We start from the raw sequence: 19,987 nt of genomic DNA on the forward strand, positions 1-19,987 counted from the left end.
CGGTCATACATGATAAAGCACTGGGAGAACTCATCCCTACAGCTGCCGAGGTGATATCCAGAGCATTCGGCTGGACCGCGCTATCTTAAGTGCACAGAGGAACAGCGAATCGTGGCCCATAGACACCTCGGATGGAGGTTAGTCGTGAAAGAGAAGAGATATACCCCTCCATGGGCCCCGGAGGCACTTGAGAGAGAGAGAAGAGAGTGTGACTCATGGACAGCAGCAAGAAGACAGGCAGGCAAGCTTCCTTCTGACCAGCACAACTGCAGCGCCTCAGTCCTCTTCAAACTCAGCCAGCTGTCAGTCCCTGCTGTAGTAGGCGAATGGACGATGTGGGAGTTTGCCATTTGCAGTAATTTCATCTTCTCTTGCCACTCAAGGGAGAGTCAGTGTCTAACCGGTAGTGTGATTGCTGTAATTTTATACATATTTCCAGCATTTCCATATCATCCGCTCTGTAGGAGTGGAGTGAACTCCCTCTGTGCCCTGTCTCTAAAATCATCCTAAACTCAACTCGCTGACAGCCGCTGATGTGGATGCTGTGCAAGGTTACAGTTGGCACTGACAGTAATTTCTTCTTCTCCTGCCGCTCAGGGTATGTTAGATTCAACATCTATCCAGTCTGCAGGAGTGACACAGGTGTGAGAACTTGTGTTATTCATCACATAGCTCCGGCTACAGGAGCAAACCTCCGCTATCATGTATCACAAAACTAATGTTCGTGCAAATGCAAATTCAAAGATCTGCCCGACTGACGAAGTAGAAGTATTATGTTTTATTAAGGCATTAAACCATCTTTTCTTTGCATCCTTTGTTCTTTTCTCCTCTAGCCCTCCCCTCTTCACATTTAGAAGCACATACACGGATAAAAATACAAAGTGATGATAAAAAATATGCTGGATATGAATAAATGAATGGGGGGATATGATGTCCCAGAGGACCAGATATTTTTCCGAAGATGGAATGCTTGAAATGAGCTTCAATTATTAATCAGCAAGAAGCAGAAGAAAGGCTGAAAACAAAGGAATAAATGGGGGAGAAAAAGGAGAAAGGGAAAGGTAGTAAAAACAGCGCTGATAACAACAAGGCTGAGTTGAAAGAAATACACTACAATCAGTGGGCAGGAAGAAAAAAAATCCATTGCTATACCACCGACAAAATGAAGTCTCTTGGGTTTGCCTTACTGGGAAAATTTGATGAAAAAATAGTACACATGACATAGAGACAGAGTAGCATATCCAGCAGATACAGCTTCTTTATTTTATCTCTAACACATGCTTAAAGGTCCACCAACAAAACAGCAACCCAAAGGGGGCACATCACCTCAAATGCAAGAGCAGATGCCTGCTCCAGTCAGAGGATCACCAAAGTCGGAAGGATTCGCCTTGTAATTATCATAAATGTCTGTGTAAAGTTTTGTGGCGATCCATCCAATTGAAGTTGAGATATTTCAGTCTGGACCTCAGTGGTGGACTGATATTGCCATCCCTAGAGCCACGCCATTAGCATTTTCTGTGCTGATTTATGGTACAGATGGAGCTTTTGGAGCACCACATGTTCAGATCCATTGAAGACCAGAGAAAATCTTGGTGTGTACTGAGCTACAAAATAACACAGCTGCAATTGTCAGCCAAACTACTCTCTGCTAATAGAGTGTTAAAGCTTACACACACCCAAAGGCCACTGGCACCAAGTATTGCTTTTGAACCTCCTGGCATGGCTCGTTACTAATATTCATCTGCTAATGGCTCCTAAAACCCATCTGGATGAAAGCTGTGTGTGAACACACATGCCACACATGCTATGGCTATAATACCGGCCTTCAGGTATTGTGGGTATCACTGCCAAGAATTATCCAATCAGACATTTAATGGTCTGAATAAAAGGATGAGAGGATGCAGCACAAACCCTTAACTCTCCCTGGGTAGTAGGACAGGAGTGCTTTAGTCCTTCAGCAACAATTAACTGTGTGTGTGTGCATGTGTGCGTGTCAGAAGCCAGGCAGCCAACACAGCTCGGATAAGTCTTCGCCCCCAAGTCACAGAGGGGGAAAAGGGGAAGACACACACATGCACTCAGGGGATGAGAGATGTTAACTATTAATAGTTTGTGAGCTCTACCTGATCAGAGCAGTGAAGTGGCCTCTCTCCTCCGCTTAATTGCATTTCTCCGCACACTAGTGCTTCATGGTTTGGGTTTCTTTTTTGCGTCTCTTGGTGCCAGTCCCATTTATCTACCCACCACCTTCTGTCTGCAACGCATGCCGAACATAGCAAGGTAAAACACGACAACAAAACACGTAAGGTGCAGGAAGCATGTGTATGAGTTCCTGTGTGTGTGTACTTAGAGTATGTGTGCAACCCACGTTTGTATTTTCTCTACAAGTTCTTGAGGCAATAAGACATCCTGCAGTTATTGGATTGTTTTGCTTGACTTCCTCTTTTTTGTGGGAGGAGAGAGACGGAGCAGGATAGTACTGCAGCACCTACAATGCATCGGACAAAGACAGCCTCCTCCCGTCCGGAGCACTCAGCCTCTCTAATGGCTAAATACATCACATTCATCTGGGTCTAACTGCCTACACAGTTAACTTAATAGTTCTGAAACAGATATGGCAATATAAGTGAAGGTATTTTAACCCTAACCTTCAACACATTTCAAAAAAATGCTGCCCACACTTTGAAATATTTTTATCTCTTGACTAGGGCACTTGTAAGATGCTGATGTCTTCCAGCTGACAGGGGCTCAGGCCTTTGGGATGGAGCTGCCAGTGTTTTCCCAGGCGGCTGAACATATTGGTGGCCATCTGCCTCTCTGCAAGCAGCGCCTTCACGCTGCGCCAAGCTGCCCACCCACTGAGTCCAGAGGCCATGGGCACTCTGCCCTCAAAGACCCAGCACCTCTCTATCATTTGGCTTCTTTGACATCTTAAGGTAGTGACTGACACTGAGGTGAAATACAAGGAAATGCACCGTCAATTAAATTAAAGGTCAGGTTCTACAGTCAGACCTAAGCCTGCCAAAACACAAATATTGCAGCTCAAATTATTATTCCTAAAAAAAAACAACAACACATTTACTTATCTAGTTGCGTTGTATCCTCAGCTGTCTTCCTCAAAAGCTTCAAATCAAAAATCACATTTTCAAAGGAAGAAGGGCAGAAATGTCCTGTCACTCTCAGAATCATCTGTCTGTTGTCACTGCGTATGACTAAAACATGAAATGATGAATATTCCCTCAGGCAGGATCCTGACAAGGAAAAACTAGCCTCTTAAATGCGTTGCCTCCAGGCATGTGTAGTGTTACATAATGAAGCTACACTGTGAAATCCATGAAGATACCCAGTATTACATGCAACTACAGTAAGTTCTCTCAGCAGCGTGACAGCTTCTTAGAATACATGGAGGATAATGACAATACCACATTGCAATAATGAATGCATTACCATGCAGAATAGACACATAAAATAGCCCGATACATTACACAAATATTTTGACAGACATGTGATACCAGGCTTCAAGAATAGAAGACATTTGTCTCAAGACAGTGATAGTTCTGATTTGATTATTGATTATTATTCCTGGATTCCTGGCAGAGACTTTAAGAGACTGGAACAGCCCAGTGCTACCCTAACGGGTATTTACGGTAGACAAGTGAATTGTTGCTGGCAGTGCACTTCCACTTGTCTTTTTGCTGCCAACTGCTGACGTGTGACACTCACTTCTTAGCACACAATCCCAGTAGCATAATTGCCAGAAGTAGCGTCAGAGATTTATCAAGTTTCTGAGTACAAAGGAGGTCCTGACAGTTCTTCCAGGTGAGCCGCAGACTGGAGGTGTTTATTACACAGATGGAGGTTTACAAGAAATTCTTCAGTATGTCACCAAGCACAGTGACACATAGTTAACAACACGCCCAAAAAGGAAATTTTAACAACTGACTGTCAGCAATTATTTCGCATCCTGTCTCAGCCATTTCCCTACTAATATGTTTATCTAGCCATATGAACGGACAATCATTAGGAGCAGGATGAAACAACAGATTTGGGATCTGTCTACCACGGCCTGCTTATAGCTCACTTTTTTACCGTAATCAAGACAGCAGGCTCTGCGGTAGCAGTGGATCCCGTGGTTTAAATCTGATCAAAAGAAGCTTTTCTTTTTTTTTTTTTCTTTTGAGTGGGCTGTCACACTGCTGGCAGAGAAATAACAAGCTATTCGTCGGTTGAGGAGTAATAACCACCCCCTCATTGGCTGCTCCCAATCCTAGCCCTGGAGAATCAGCCACTTCCTCCCCGCCGAACATCCACGTAATTAGCCACCGATACTGCTCACCCTCTCCAATCAAACATCAGCTATTGAAAGTGAGGCACCATGGGGACGAGGTAATTACCCTTGACACCGAAAGGCCCTCTCACTGCCCAAACCCTCACTGATGGGATTGAGAGCTTGTTAAAACACTGGAGGGATGAAGTTTGACAGACTAGCGATGGGTACAGTGGTAGGAAGAGTTGAGGGAGTTTCAAGATGGCTGAAAGAGAGGCTTACTGACACCTAAGTTTGACAGTGAAACCATGTGTGTGGTGGATACACACTGATGCAGACCAGTGGGCTGTCAGGAGCCTGTCTATGGGTCATTGCTCCTCAGCAAATGTTTCTCCCATCATATAGCTCAGATACAGTAGCACACACATAGAGTTGGCCTTGCCTTTCTGTAGACGATCATATTGGGGGAGTCCTCTTCGGGATCAGTGGTGCCCACGCCTCCCTGGTCTCTGGACCCCTCTGCCATTTTCACTAAGTCCTGTCGAAGAAACAGATGCACCACATGAACACAGCACCCCACATTCACTGGACGGTGGAAGAACACAAAATGACAATTTGATAAACATCAGTCAGCGTCATCTATTCCCCCTGCGAGCCAAAATTCCTCCAGCCTTTATCGTCATGACATTCAGCTGCCAAAATGTATGCTGCTGTCTGGGAAAGGAGGAGCCTGTCACAGTAGGGACAGATAAGAGAGCCCAGGTAGGCTGATGTAAGATGAATATTAACTAAGCTACAAAGTCAAATCATGAACATGCAATACAGCAGTGATTTTCAACCAGTACTCATACCTTATGGGGCATCTCTGCAGTTGCCATGCCAAAACTAAAGACTATGATTTGGTTCAAAAAATGTATCTGCATTTTAAGTTAGCTTTAACACCTGAAGACTATGTGTTGCAGTTGCGTAGTTAGCATAAGCAGGGAGGTCTAAACAGCTAAGGATAAATAGCTAAAAACAAACTGTTCAGATTGTTAGTTATCAGCTAAAGGTAATGGATAAACATAAAATAACTAGCTAAAAATAATGGAAATAGTTAGCTAAAAGCTAAAACTTACTTTTGGCTAACCACATGTATCCCTGTGGTTAGCCAAAAGTAAGCAATGAATGGTTGGAGTAATTTGCTAAAAGTAAAAGATACATTTTTAAATGGCTAAAAAAAATTGTTAACAGTTGAAATAGCTAAATTAACAGTTCAACAGTTGAAATGGATAGCTAAAGTTGACATAGTTAAAAGGAATACCAAATGTGATTTGGTAAAGTTGATGTCCAGCTTCTGTCACTCCACGTTAGTTTGTCCAAATGGGAACTTGACCACAATGAAAGATCAATTGTTCAAAACATATAATTAATAGTGCCAAATAACATCAATTGAACACATTTGAAATGTGAAGTGTGGTGATGAAGGAATATTTTATTCATCTGACACAGCTGTAGGGATACATCTGATAAAAAAACATTACTTATGCAGTACAGTATGACAGCTCAGGGTAGTCAGGGTGGCAGTAATTATGTATAAAGCACAGATGTGTTTACAACACGTAGTATATGTGGCTGTGATGAGTCATCTTTCTTTTTTTCTTTTTTTAAAAAGATGTTCATAATGAATGAACTCAGTGTTGCTGAGGTAAGACTGATGGTTTAACTTTGGTCAGTGCTGGCGTCTACATTTGCTTTTTATTTTTATGTTAAGCGTAAGTAAGTGTTGACTCCATTAACTGATGGTTACCTCTGATCTGCCTGCACTCCCCACATTACCCGCCCCCCCCCGGCTTCATACTTTAAGAGCTGCTGTTAAGGGATTTATTTACAACCTCCACACAGTCCCCATCACTTTCTCTAGGCTGTGTCCACACTCGCTCCCTCCCACTCTCTCAGGAGAATTAATTCTGTTTAACTAAGGATTTCTGTAACCTACACTGATGATTGTGTTTCAACGAGCCCCCTTAGCCCCGTCTACCCTTTGCCATTGAGGGCTCCTGTGTGTTAAAAATGGGTTAAACCATTTTTGTTAGTCCCTTAATCGTGTGGAGGGAAGAGGGCGTGAGGGGGTGGATTACACAGTTCGACACATTCATAATTTTTGGTACTTAAAAAAATACAAAGTGCGAGAGGATAAAGCTGCCAGGAAAAAAATAATCACACGGCTCACTGGACCTCACTATTCACTGTAACAGCTATTTGTGTTTGAAAAAGAACTGTGATAAGCTATTGAGGAGAGAAGGCACAGAGGACACAAGACAGCACTTCATGACAGGCACACATGAGCAGGCACAATATGAAACAATATGAAACCTTCATACATTAACTGAATTAGTAACACTGCATCTTGCCAAGGGCCAGCGGCTGGCAAGGGATTTGGAGTAGTTGAATTATGTAATTGCAGCCGTGCAATGTTACAAGTTTGAACAACTGCAGATAATGGCTCTGGTGGAGAGAGAGGTGGAAATTAAAATTGTTCACATTCAGCGTGGCACCAGCTTGCACAACAGCAAGACATGCAAGGTGGCTTTGTCACCATAGTTGAACACTTAAATCTATTACACCACAGAGCATGGTGATGTGCATGAGTGAATAAGTAATCATCCGCTCTCGCCTCACTGTTTGTTATTGCCACCAGAAGTGCGGAGTGCAGCACTCCCCATTGGCTAACACGCCTGTGCTCTTTTTAGAGTCTGAGCACATTAGACAGCTAATCTTTGTGTTCGCCTCAAGGGCCGTATAGAAAGGCAGGCAGTATGGATTGCATAGCACCTGCTTAAAGAAAACAATAGTGTGCCAATATGTCACCTGTGGACAGGAAGCTGTAATTCTAGAGAACAACTACCTCCCAATTGAGCTGCTCAAGCATGTAAATCAAAGTCCACAGAGGGCCCGTCCAAGACGTTAATTGAAAGCGTGTGTCAAAGTGAAGCGGACAGAATACGGACCCTGACAGCTGCTTCAAGACAGCAAGAGAGCACCAGCATACCCTCATGTACAGTGCATGTGTGAGACTCTGCACATGCACACTCTCAAATCCAAGCGCACTGCAAATATCAATTTACGGGGAATCAAACACAAAAGGAGACTGCACACACACACACACACATATATTCACAGGGCAGAACCCCCTGCAATGGCCCAAATAAACAAGCCCACAGACGCCCAGTCAACTGAAACAAACTGAATAAACTAGCAAAGAGTTCACACACAAACATGTACAAAACAAGCTGTGCTCCAGATACACCCACAACCATATTGTGATTGTGAATCCAAAAGCCCAATTCACTCTCAGCAGGCGAGCAGCCTAGTGCAATGCAACATCTGTGACACCTGACAGTTGACATTACTGAAGCATTCATTACCTTAGAAACAAAATAATGCCTGGTCCACTCTGCTCCCCTGGTTGGCTCCCCCTTAGCAACAAGCAGCAGGCAGGTTCATGGTATAATTGGCAGAGGGGGAGAGAAGGGGATGAAGAAGACAGGGGGATGAAAGCAGTGAAGCAGCGAGAGAAAGAGAGAGTGAGTGAGAGAGAGAGAGAGAGAGAGAGAGAGAGAGAGAGAGAGAGAAGCTGGCCGGTCACTGCAGTATTCCTCTATTCCTCCTCCTCCTCTTCCTCTTCTTCTCCTCTCTTCACCAGCCCTGCCTTGCCCCAGCAGTTCAGGAGATCCTCACATGTGTGCACCTCGTTCATCCCCCCTCTCTCTCTGTCTGCATGTGCTCGAGTCTCAGTGAGAGCGAAAGAGTCGAGTGTGTGACAGAGAGAGAGAGAGCGAGAGAGAGAGGGAGGGAGGGAGGGAGATGCTGTGCAATAGAGAGGGGCAGATCAAGTTGGGAAAGGGGGAGGGATGAAGGAATTAGAGAGAATATAAAGAGGAAAATAAAGGGAGGAGAAAGACAGGCAGAGAGAGAGAGATAGGGAGAGAGAGACAGTGTGTGTGTGTGTGTGCGAGAGGCAGTAAGTGTGTGTGTATGTGTTTGTGTGTGTGTGTGTGAGATGGAGAGAGCGAGAGCAGGGGATGCACAGTGAAGAGGAAAGGAGGACAGAGAGATGCACACTGCAGCAGCGCCCACTGATGCTGAAAATAAGAAACATTTCATTAGAGGGATATTGAAATGCTAATTTAAAAACAAGTTACTGCTACTGAACACACACAAATGCAGACTATAAATATGTATTCCAGACTCTTTGAGCAAACAACCTGAGAGATAATACCTCTCAATTTCCATTTAAAGCTCACGCGCAAGCGGCTGCTTATTGCTCGCAGGCTATATGATCCAAAGTTAGACATTTTCCCACAACTTATATTTGTATTTCTGCAGCTTATATCTTTTTACATTACCACCAAATTCCATTTGTTGCGCTTGAGGATGGCAAACATGCACTCATGTTTCTGTCTGCAGCTATTCCACTCTTGCATGTCTATGTTCTCCTCCTTCCTCTCCCTTCATGGAAACTCTGGAATCATTCAAGCTTAAATGGCAGCCCGAACGAATGAACCTTTTTTCCTGCAATAAATGAGATCCCAAAAGCCCCCGAGGAAGATACTCCAGAAATACATGGCATGGCCAATTTGTGAATGCATGCATGCAGAGTGAACACACACACACAGAGAGACACACAGACACACACATACAGATGTTGTTGTGTTGACAGAACCAGTTCACCAGTTATCAAAGAAGTATCTTGCTTGCTTCTCCTCACTGTGTGTTTCTTCTCTCTTCCAGCAGGGTGTTGGTATCTAAGTGGAGGTCTTGGCTCTGTATAAACCCCCCTTTTCATTGCTTTTGAAAATATCGGGGGTGGTTCAAATATTCTTCAGAGACAGGAAAGACCTTTTTTTTTTATCAAGCTGAACAGATGAAAGCCCAGTTCTCATTAATAAAAGTAAATTTGTTCAGTATTTATCTTCAGGCAAAAGGCAGATTAAAATTTGAACAACTCAAAAATGCTGCTTTCAGTACATGTGGTAACCAAGGGAAACCGAGGTCACACAACGTGAGTGAGTGGCATGCCTATTACAGTGTGAAAGCATTCCTCGGCCCAGAGTGCTTATACCCCACACATTTCTCTAACACTTTTCAGGAGGAAAAGAGCAAGTCATATACCGCCATCCCCCAATTATTAGAGCTCTGCCATCAAAACTACACATCAACCTTTCTATACATCAACCATATTGTTATATGACATGACCATCCCACCCCCCTGATTATAACCAACAACAAACCACACACATGACCCACACTGACTGCATTGACCTGCAATCAGCATATCTTCCTGTCCCATGAGCTGCTCTGGCATTAAGGAGTACCATCATTAACAAGGTGACAGGCAGGCAGACAGGGACTTCTCTAATCTGCTTTAAGGGGGCCAGCCCTGCTATAATCTGCATTAATGCTAAATTATTGAACAGCCTGTTCACAGCCTCACCACTGCCAGAGAGCAACACTACGTAGGCCACACACGTGGCACCACAGAGGTCCACCACACAGGTGTGAAATTATTTAAAGGATGAGTTCATAATTTTGTTCACTGGCGGTGAAGAGTCTATCATCAGTCTACCTGATGCAATCCCAATACAGGAGATGGGGACAAAAATCCACGGTTCATGCTCCATGCGGAAATGTGTTCAGAAGTTTAGCTAAAGCCAATGAAGCTTCCAGTCAGTTGAATTAAGTTGTATTGTATTTTGTATTGTATTTTAGTCAATAGTCAGTAGTCTGTTTAGCCCCAGATTCCTGCTTTTTAGCCATGCTAGCAGTGTGGCTGTAGAGATAACAACGTCAGATTGCCATGAAATTACCTACAGATATTCTTCTAGGTCCCTTGAAGGTAAATTCTCATGTCCTTGGTGATCCTGTGAAGTGTAATTATCATGTCAGAATTAAAGTTTGTCCATTTGTCCTATTTTTACTTGCTGCTTGCCCTCCACTGCAGCTCATCAAGTAAAGACTGTGAAAACAGAAGAGAGAATTTTGTTCTAAAAAGAATCCAATCGAGACACCCACTCGATTTATCTAACTCAGACTGCTGAAGCCTCAGTAGCTTCACCTTCAGAAATGCATTTCTGCACAGATCTAGGACTGTAGATTTATCTCCCATCTCTTCCACCGGAATCACATTACAAAGGAATCTCTTTGTGATCAGTATGGACAAGAGGAACAATTACAACAACAATACCTTAATGTGCACGTGGCCATGGCACTATTTGTTAAAGAAAATGTGAACCTATGCTTTAATCTAATGAATATCCAACACAGATTTGCTGTAATAGGCTGCAGTAATCAAAACTCTGCAAGAAATCACACTGCAGTCATTTTGTGGAACCATAATTGTCCATGTCTTCACCCTGGCGTCTCTTAGGCTATCCTCATCCATCAATCTGTCCCACCCAGGCTCATCTCTGTCAGGGGGAATGCCTTGTGTAATCATGTCTAAGTGGAAAAACAGCACCACTCTGTTAATCACAATACAACAGCAGGCAGCCACCTCCTGCCAGGCCACTGACAGGTATCCGTTTACTCTTGCAGCCACCTCAGATGGCCCCAGTGGTTATATTACTTTACTGTTTCTGTCTCATTTCGTCTTTCTGCGTTGTCAATATTAATGGTGTGTCAGTCGCATCATATCTGCCGCAAAATGCCACACCAAAAGGCCACTCAGCAAGGCGAAGTGTAATTCAACAAAATATCTTTAATAGATATAAACATTTTGTACACATCACAGCTCAATGGAAACAGAATCACATGCTGTCACACATGTTAAGAATGAGGGTGCAGGGACGATCTGCTGTGCTAGGGGCCTGGGACCTTTTTCGTCCGAGTCTGGCTCATGGTGTTTGTCCTTGTCGTATCCCCTGTTTATCTTTCATGTTGCTCCTGTCACTCTCCACTATATCCAAGCCAATAAAGCAGAAATACATCAAAAATAATCTTAAAAAATAAGAATGAAGGTGCAAATTCTGATGAATATCAAATTCTCCTTATGTACAGTTGCACAGTATCTTAGTACAAAAGGAAACAGGTGTAATGTGAGGCTTAAATAAGGACTTTGTCTGGTCATGTACAGAACTAATTCAGGTTGGGCTGACAAGCAGATTTACACACTACAGAAGCCTGTAGCTGGAATTTCAGGATTTACACAATATCTTACTATGTAATCATATATTTAACAGTACCGATTCACTCTATTCAGAGAGTCAAGGATCAGATTGAGGCCTTTTTAACATGCTATAGATGGAGGAGGGGTCAATTCCATGTAGCATTTTACATGTTGTCAACACTAGGTGGCACTGTCTATCAAACCACTGCAGCAGCAAAGGCTGGAATAACCTGTGAGGATAAAAAAACAAAAACAAAAACAAAAAAAAAACATAAGAAGAATTAATAATTTGGATCAAAAGCCTGCTTTCTCGTGTGGGAACCTTTGTTTTGAGTTAAAGGATATATATTCTCTAATAAAAGGAGGCTGACCATTATAAGTACATGCAGATCTTTAACTGCATATGGCTGTTTTTCTTAAATTGGCCATCATCTTTGTCATAAATACTCTTTACATACAGTATCATATCAAGGGAAGCAGTGAGAAAATACCTGTTAACATCATATATTTACAATAATCTGAATAAGTGACACTGAACTGTAAATTTCTATATTTATGGCACCCATATTATTCTGTTTTTACAATATATATTCTTTTCTTTTTCTTGTGACCAGTAGTCCTGTACAAGTTTTACTTGCTTTTATCCCTCTAGAAATCATACATTTGATACACTTGTACAATCTTATTACATAGGCAATGCAGACAGGCACTTGACCTTACAGTGTTTACAGTATGTGCTATGCCAAGGGTCTCTCTGTCTGTGTCTATCTACCCACACTGCTACTGTAAAAAGCATAGTGTCTCATCTCATAGAGCTCGTTTTCTTTTGGTTAGTAATGAAAACAAATAATCAGCGCTGTTATCACTGAACTGTGAAAACTGGAGAATATGTAAGCAGCATTTACAACACATTGTCACTTAATTCTTGAAAAGTGTCAAGCTTTATCAGGGGAATACGGGGCTATTTTCACCAATTCTTGCATGGAATGAACACATTTTAAATTGCGTTGGAGCTTTTTAATTGGAAATCTGTTCACTTGTAATTAGGTTAGCTGGGCAGCTAAATGGGGACAGTAACTTTAAATCCCTTTAGGTAAGTTTCAACATCTTGCTCTCTCTGGCATGCAGGGATACCAACAACCCATTAGATTGGACACAAAGCATCATATCATTTTAAGAAGGGAGTGCATGCTGATCAAACTGTTACACCACTGCTCTTTCTCTGTATTCCTCTGTCCTTTCTCGTAACGATTCTTTGTCTTTCACTAGGATAATACCACAGATCCACAAGGCTGAAGAAGGATGGAGTGTGAGTCCATGTTGGCACTGGTTTGTAAAAGCCCAAGAGAAACAGTTCATGTTGTGAGTCTTTATGAAAAAGCTTTTGGATGATCCTCAAAGGATCACGGAGTGTGTACAGTACTGAACAACCAAGTTCCAGATCAGCTTGAGTAGTGGTCAAACTCCTAATAAAGAGCAGTCAGCAGCTGCATGCATCAGTTCATGTCGATGGTGTTGAAGACCCACTCTGTGAACTTCTTGAGCTTGGCTGAGGCGCTGTACGACTCCTCCAGGAGACGCTGGTTGTCCTCTCGCAGGTTCTGGATCTGAGCCTGCAGTGACGCCTTGGCATCCTTCTCCTGATGGTGACACACACACAGTCTATGTGACCTTTTACATATTAATCTAATGAGCACCTTATGATGACTGATGTAACCAGAAGGTACCAAACAGTTTTGTGAGCGATCTGATCAGAAATGTGAGGTTCCTCATTTTTGGGAAAAGGGAAAAGGCAAAGATAAACTTATTACAGTTATTGAAATCGGTCTTAAAGGTCCCATGTTGAATAAAGTGAGATTTCCATTTCTTTTTTTGATCATAAAGCAGGTCTAGGTTATATATTAACACTGTGAAAGTATCAACACGCTTAGTCCACGGAGAACCGCACACAGCCCATATTCAGAAACTTCGCCTTAAAAAGAGCCGTCAGGACATCCGTAACTTTGTGATGTCACAACAAAGCAGTCACGCTTTCAGCCATGCCCCAAACCCAGTCCACACTGTCCAGTCTTTACTCTTTTGATTCTATAACAGATTTTGTAGATGTCGCCAATGGTAAACTGCTTTATGGTTGTCAAATTCAAGTGATTCAAGCATTGGCATTGATTTTTTTTTTTATTTTAGATATGCTGATTTGCAAGGAAACTGTGATGTTCTTTAATGGCTGTAGTGGCTTTATAAATGGTGTGAATCTGAAGCATAACATACCTTCTTCAGGTCTTCCTGTAGTGCCTTCACCATTGACTCCAGCTGGCTAACCTTCCCCATTAGACAGGCTGGAGTCTCTCTGTGAAAAGAGACAACCAGGACATGAGCTGGGACAAACACTGAAACTTCAGAGTAAAGCAGTGGTTGAAGGAGTGATGTTCTGGATGTTTGAGCAGCTTATCAATCCAACCAAACACTACAACCACCAATTTTTCCCAATTTTTACTAGTATGTGGTCAACCAGAGCAGAGGACTAATTAGTGATATGAGCTGCAGTTGTGTCTGATTGGAGGGAAATCTGCAGGGTCCTCCATGGCACAGAGCTAGACACCAGCGGATTAAAACAAACACTGGGCCCTGAGGCCTCTTACCCAGGCGAGGGTTGTCGCAGTGGGGCTGCCTGAGGCTCAGCCTGCTGGGGGCTGCTGGCTGTTGCATTTTCAGCCATGGAGCTCTCCTCTTGGGCTGCTAGGAAGACCAGCCTCTGCTCTGAATAGAAAACAGTTGAAAGACATATCATTAGACCTGGAGAGAACAAATACAGAGTAACACTGCCCTCTTCTGGTGACTATAAACAGTTGGGTTCCTCTGCCACACCCTTTTCTGAAAAGTAATATCAGTAATTAACCTTCACTTCCAATAATTTTCTAGGAGGAAATGAAAACAATCCGTGCCTACCCTCAAAGGCCTTGGCAGCGTCTACAAGGTGGGCCCAGTCCAGCGGACCATCTGCCCCAGCGTCAGGCAGGGGCATGAGGACAGTGTCCTGCAGCTGCTGCCTCTTCCTCTCCTGCTCCAGCTCTGAGGTCTCTGGGGCTGACAGGTCTCCTGGGAAGGAGAAACAGGAAAGTAAAACACACTGGGCAGTATTTGTATCTGTTCCCCCGTGACAGAAAAACAGAGATATTTTGCAACCAAAGGCATCGCTACATTAAATTTAGAGATCATAGGTAATATTTCAGCCTGTGTAAATGTTTTTTGAGATTGAAATTACACACCTTTATCTAAAAGACTGAGACACATTATCATCCTTCATTATGTTTGTTGTAACCACAAACAAAATATGTATCACACTCCTACCCCCTCCGTGATTATCAATAACATTACAAAAATAAGAATTATAATAATATTCACCCAGGGATTTGTGTGACGCTCGCCGGCTTGGTCCGTGGCGAGTGGTGGGTGAGCGTGGCATGGTGGAGCAGCTGAACAGAAGGTCAGTAGGCGTGTCACGTTGGCCACTGGAGGATGGCTCCCTCTGCCCGCTGTAGATACTCTCATCTGAGAGAGTTCTCTGGAGGGAGCGGCGACTGGGCGGCGGGCCTGGAAACAACGGCTTCAGGTAGGGATGGAAACAAACAAGAATTGGCGAGTAAGAAATACTGCAAATGATATGGAAGAATCACTTTTAAATAAACAAAAAATTGTAAGGATCAGAATTGCTCCGCATTGTAATCCATTTTGGCTGTTTACGCTCCATATTCATGTTTTTTTTTTTTTAAATAAAATCTTAATTTCTATTTTTCTTTTTTTTTTTTTATTTGAGTTGAGTTAATTAGTTTTCTACACAGCCAGCCCCTGGCAACTGCAGAGGTACCTCCTGGGGTACAAGTGCCCCTGGTCAGGACTCACTGTACTATGTTACTGTGTTACAAGCCTCAGCGCAGACAATTAGGCCACAGCCTTCCTCAGTACCTTCTCTTCACTTGTCGTGGGTGGAGGGCTGTCAAGTGTGATGAGCTTCTTCAAGTCTTCTTCCAGGCTGGACTTGGCAGTGTGCCGCTGGGGCGACTGGGAGCCCCGCAGATTGGCCCTGAGCTGTGGCTGACCACTCAGAAGACCGTCACTCTGGTGCCGTCTGAAGGTATAAAGCAACATAAAAAGTCAGACAGATACCTCTTATATCAAAGTAACACACAGTATTTATAAAAATCAGGAAGTGAGGGTAATGGAGGAGGATTTAACAAAGGCATTCCTGTGATGAGAGGTCACCAGTTGGGAAGATTTGTGAATGATGAGTAGCTGTAACTGTTCCCTCGACGTGCACTTGACATGACACCTAACCACTAAATTGCTTCACCAGGAAAACTGTGGTTTGTTGAGCAGCTGCAGGGTGTGAAAACAGTGGTAGTCATCAACCGCGAATGATGTGTTCACCCACTGACCAAAACACAAAGACATATGTTGCCCTGCCTTAAATGAATGAATAGAAACAAAAGATAATTTAATTACCTTTTTCTGGCAGCCAAACAAAAAGCTTCAAAACCCAGCCACACCACATGGTGGCAGTGTTGACCAAATTTAAATGAAAAAACATCACTGTTTGCTGAGCAGTCTCTGGGACAAAATGTCACAAAATACAAACTTTTTCCCCGGCCTCTTCCACATCAACACCACTGACAGCGGGATGCATTTCTACACTGAATGATAATCTTCTCACAACATACAGCTCCGCAGGAGACACAGCTTTAAACATTCACAGATGTTTAGTGAAAACTATTCCTATCTCACTTGCGAGTGCTGCCAAAGTCCACAGAGTTGACGGTTCCTCCAGGTTTCCTCCAGCCAATCAGGTACTTCGAGGTTGCTCCTTGACGGGGGTAGAAACTCTTGGTCCCCGGAGACTGGGAGTTCTGGGATGTGGGTGAAGTGGCTGCGGCAGCTGCCTCGTCCTGTGGTGATATGGGGCTGCAGCCCTGACCCATCGGACTCCCTGAGTGGCCAGAACTTAAAGTGCTGAAGAAAAGACATGTATGGGTCAAGTAAGGCGTCACAGAGAGTACTATTCATTTGTCTATCAGGGGTTTTGTTGCTTAATTGGTTTTTTTGGCCTTGGTTCAGTTAGTATGATTGATAAAGGATCAACATCTTTAATTTGACTGAATATGAATTTCTTCTGGTTCAAATAATCAAAACAGGCATAGACATATTGCACTAAGGCTGTTTGCATATGCACAACAGTCATATTCTCTTAAACCCAGTGGTAAACTTGTCCCATCACTACATCCACTACTTCTGCAGATATGATCAAGTGATGAATTCATAAATAAATAATGGGACACTATGTCCTTGCACTTCAAATGACATTTCTCCATAGCTTGACATAAAAGCTTAAAATTTCAAACGGCAAGTTTTGTGTCTGTGTGCACGTGCGCATGTGCGTGCACATAGTATAAAACAAAGCTTCTAATGTACAAGTCTGGTGCAGCAGAGTTATTCCTGGCTGAGTGAATAAGAGAGGGAGGAAAGCTTCGGCTGATTCAAAGGAAGTGGGATTTAAAAGAGGAGGAACAGTGCTGAGCTCACAGTCTGCATTTCTAGAAACTTCAAGCACTTACTTTCTATCATGGATACTGGGAGATGGAGACACATACAAATGCAATAAAAAAAAAAACCCCACACACACACACACACACACACACACACACACACACACACACACACACGAGTTATTCCATTCTTCCTCTCTCCCTTTGTTAATGCCAAACCGCAGAGCTTTGGACTTTTCCATCTGGTACGGTACAGGATATATCTGGACTACAATGAATCACTGTCTCTTTAATGAAACATTGATGCGAGGGCGCAAAATTCCTTAGCTGCCTACACAGCTGACGCTAACCGAACAGCAACACACCTGGAGTGGGAGGCGGCATCACTCAGGCTGTAGGAGCCACTATCAGGAACCAGTGGAAATGCTGATGAGCTCTGCGCTGGGACCTCCCCGCCACCAGTGGCAACAAGGGAGTCTGGCGTTGGAGGTGAAGCGTCACTGGCCCTCTGGCTGCTTGCTGAGTCATCCTGCCACGGGATTTTGTCTTTCGCCCTGAAGGCACCGGTGGAGGAAGCAGTGCTGCTTTGGGTGGCAGTGAAGGAGGTGGCGTCGATGCCGCTGTCGGTGGAGGCGCCCTGGAGGTAGCCATTCAGCTCTAGATCGCTCCGCACTCCTGAACGCGAGCCGACTTCGTACCATTTCTCATCGCTGTGGGCGGAGCTGGAGGCGTTGCTTGAGAGAGTGTTGCTGCTTGACTGGCTGGATGAATATGGAGCATCCACCTATTGACAGAGGAGTAATTTAATGTTAATTTTTCAAACTTAAAAAACACAATTTCTTCATGTTTTTACTGTAAATATTCCAGGGTGTCTCGTCTGCATCACTTGATTGACTTAAAGAGCTCACGATTGCACACGCCACTGTGGTGCTTAACCAGATGTTAGAAACATCTTAATCACTGTCCTCAGTGAAAGGAAATTACATGTGGTGCTTGTTGATTCCAGCTCACCTTGGAGCTTTTGTTAGGAGACATGTGGCTGCTCTGCTCTGCCGGCTGCAGTCGAGGAATCACCACCTTGGAAACAACGGTGTCTGTAGGAAGCAAAGACACATGGGTAATAAGGTCTGTAGTTAAGTGACAGCATGATAAAAGCCATGTTTTATTTGATGCTATTGCTAATACCAAGAGCAAAGGTCAAAGTTCCTCTTACCTGCATTGGTTTTGTCCCCCAGTCTGCTGGCTACGTCACCCTCCCCAGTTCGGGACCATCCGACACCAGTGCTAGAGCAAACTTTGACCCCGTCACCTGCTACCTGCCGCACAGATGGCACAGGGGACTGGCAGTTGTTGTTATTAAATCTAAAGGGGAGATAAAGAAGGTCACCTATGTTTCCAGGTAGTGCAGCAAGCCAGTTCAGTGTACAGTATGTAACCCTCTGTAACCTTCTATCAAGAGACGGAAAAATTACCCATCAGGCATAGACTTCTGCCTCCAGTGGTTGGAGCTCATGGTGTCTGTGTATGAGAGGCTGGAAGGGGAGTTTGTGTTGTGCAGTGTGCGACCCATCACGATGGAGCAGGCCAGAGCGTAGTTGTCGTTTCCTGGGGAATATCTGTGAGGATACATATGGATATCATTATAGACAAATACTGGAGCCAGACACGTTTGAGTTCAGTGTGTCTGCAAGTTTCGTAAGAGCACCATATTTATTTTGTGACCTTTTGGGGTTGAGGGGCCGGCCATCGCTGGATACACTCCGAGGCATAGCGGCAGAGGTACGGTCACTGAAGTCTGAGGGCGGGGCCTTTATCAGCGTTCCCCCTGTGCCAGCAGCGCGTGTTTGAGGGCTGGATGAGGTGCGTGGCCACTTGGTGTTGTTGTTGGTGGGGCGGAAGGGGAACTTTAACTCGTAGGGCATGCCCTCCTTGTGGTTCTTATAGTCCACTAGTGGCATGTGGTAGATTTCTGAGCAGCCTCTGTTGGCACATTAAGTGTTCACAGTCAGAATACTACACTGAAAGCTACAAACAGCTGCTTTAACTGCAGTCTCTCTTGCATCTATAGATACTTCCAAGTGCGCTCTACCTGCGTGGTGTGGAGTCCTCGTGTGGAGGAATGATGACCACCTTCACAGTGACGGAGGTCCGGAGCAGGTCGATCATCTGCTCGTGGGACAGCGAGGCCACCGCCACCTTGCAGATCTCAACCAGTCGGCTGCCCTGCCTGAGCCCAGCCTGCCAGGCATAACCGTAAGGCTCCACCTCCGCTACAATGCCCTCAAAGTTGACATGAAAGCCCAGCTGGCCCAGAGCATTACGACGCAGGGTCATCTCTGTGGTCTGACTGCCTTTGGTCAACAGCTAAAGAAGAGACAAGAGTGAAGGGGCGGAGGTGCAGAGGTAGGAATAAGAAGAGGAATGGAATGCACATGTACATGCACAATGAAAAACATTTACAAAACCTCAAACACTGTCTTCTATGAAAGATGCATCTCATATAACAGTAGCTCTAATCCCGCACAGGCTGCAGCACATACCATGAATACAAGTACTTTAATTTAAACTAGTCACAATCTTTAGAAACCCTGTCTCACCCTTCCCCCTGGCTGTGGGAAGTTAGCTGAGAAGTAAATAGTGGTTAGTGAAGCCCAGGAGTGAATCACAACAGTAGCAGAGCTCCAGTTACCTACTGTTCTGATGAGTGTCATGATGCCCACAACAAAAGCCTTTAAAAAAAAGAAAGAAGAGAAAACACACACACACACACACACACACACACACACACACACACACTTTCCTCCCTTCCAAAGAAAGCACGTGTCAGAACTGGTAGCAGGCAACAATGATTTCTTATTTTGTTTACCATCAACTAGAAAGGCTCAGTCTGTCAGAGGAGTGATTTAAAAGCCCCACCAAAAAGCACAGCGTTACCTACACCACGTTGAAAACCTCAGTAATGATATCATATCACCAAATGACTATGTATTATGCTTAGTGTGACTTATAATCATAGAGTCAACAAAACAGCTGTGG

At 44.0% G+C, this 19,987-nt stretch overlaps 2 protein-coding genes across 2 annotated transcripts in view; both read right to left on the reverse strand.

Moving 5' to 3' along the window:
• LOC111225337 (regulator of G-protein signaling 6-like) overlaps positions 1-7,694 on the reverse strand; it is a 39,181-nt gene extending 31,487 nt beyond the window's left edge. The window contains exons 1-2 of the mRNA XM_022750135.1: positions 7,675-7,694; positions 4,710-4,805 (exon numbers count right to left, since the gene is read on the reverse strand). Of these exons, the coding sequence (XP_022605856.1) occupies positions 4,710-4,793 (84 nt within the window). The 5' untranslated portion in view covers positions 4,794-4,805; positions 7,675-7,694. The remainder of the gene's footprint in view (positions 1-4,709; positions 4,806-7,674) is intronic.
• Positions 7,695-11,050: 3,356 nt separating this feature from the next.
• LOC111225974 (signal-induced proliferation-associated 1-like protein 1) overlaps positions 11,051-19,987 on the reverse strand; it is a 33,999-nt gene continuing 25,062 nt past the window's right edge. Inside the window, exons 9-21 of the mRNA XM_022751042.1 lie at positions 19,041-19,315; positions 18,674-18,931; positions 18,424-18,567; positions 18,165-18,313; positions 17,963-18,045; positions 17,317-17,735; positions 16,194-16,418; positions 15,378-15,540; positions 14,817-15,018; positions 14,361-14,510; positions 14,054-14,171; positions 13,683-13,761; positions 11,051-13,054 (exon numbers count right to left, since the gene is read on the reverse strand). Coding sequence (XP_022606763.1) covers positions 12,911-13,054; positions 13,683-13,761; positions 14,054-14,171; positions 14,361-14,510; positions 14,817-15,018; positions 15,378-15,540; positions 16,194-16,418; positions 17,317-17,735; positions 17,963-18,045; positions 18,165-18,313; positions 18,424-18,567; positions 18,674-18,931; positions 19,041-19,315 — 2,409 coding nt within the window. The 3' untranslated portion in view covers positions 11,051-12,910. The remainder of the gene's footprint in view (positions 13,055-13,682; positions 13,762-14,053; positions 14,172-14,360; positions 14,511-14,816; positions 15,019-15,377; positions 15,541-16,193; positions 16,419-17,316; positions 17,736-17,962; positions 18,046-18,164; positions 18,314-18,423; positions 18,568-18,673; positions 18,932-19,040; positions 19,316-19,987) is intronic.

The sequence above is a fragment of the Seriola dumerili genome, unplaced genomic scaffold (genome assembly GCF_002260705.1).
Source record: "Seriola dumerili isolate Sdu_G_001 unplaced genomic scaffold, Sdu_1.0 BDQW01000149.1, whole genome shotgun sequence".
Lineage (NCBI taxonomy): Eukaryota > Metazoa > Chordata > Actinopteri > Carangiformes > Carangidae > Seriola > Seriola dumerili.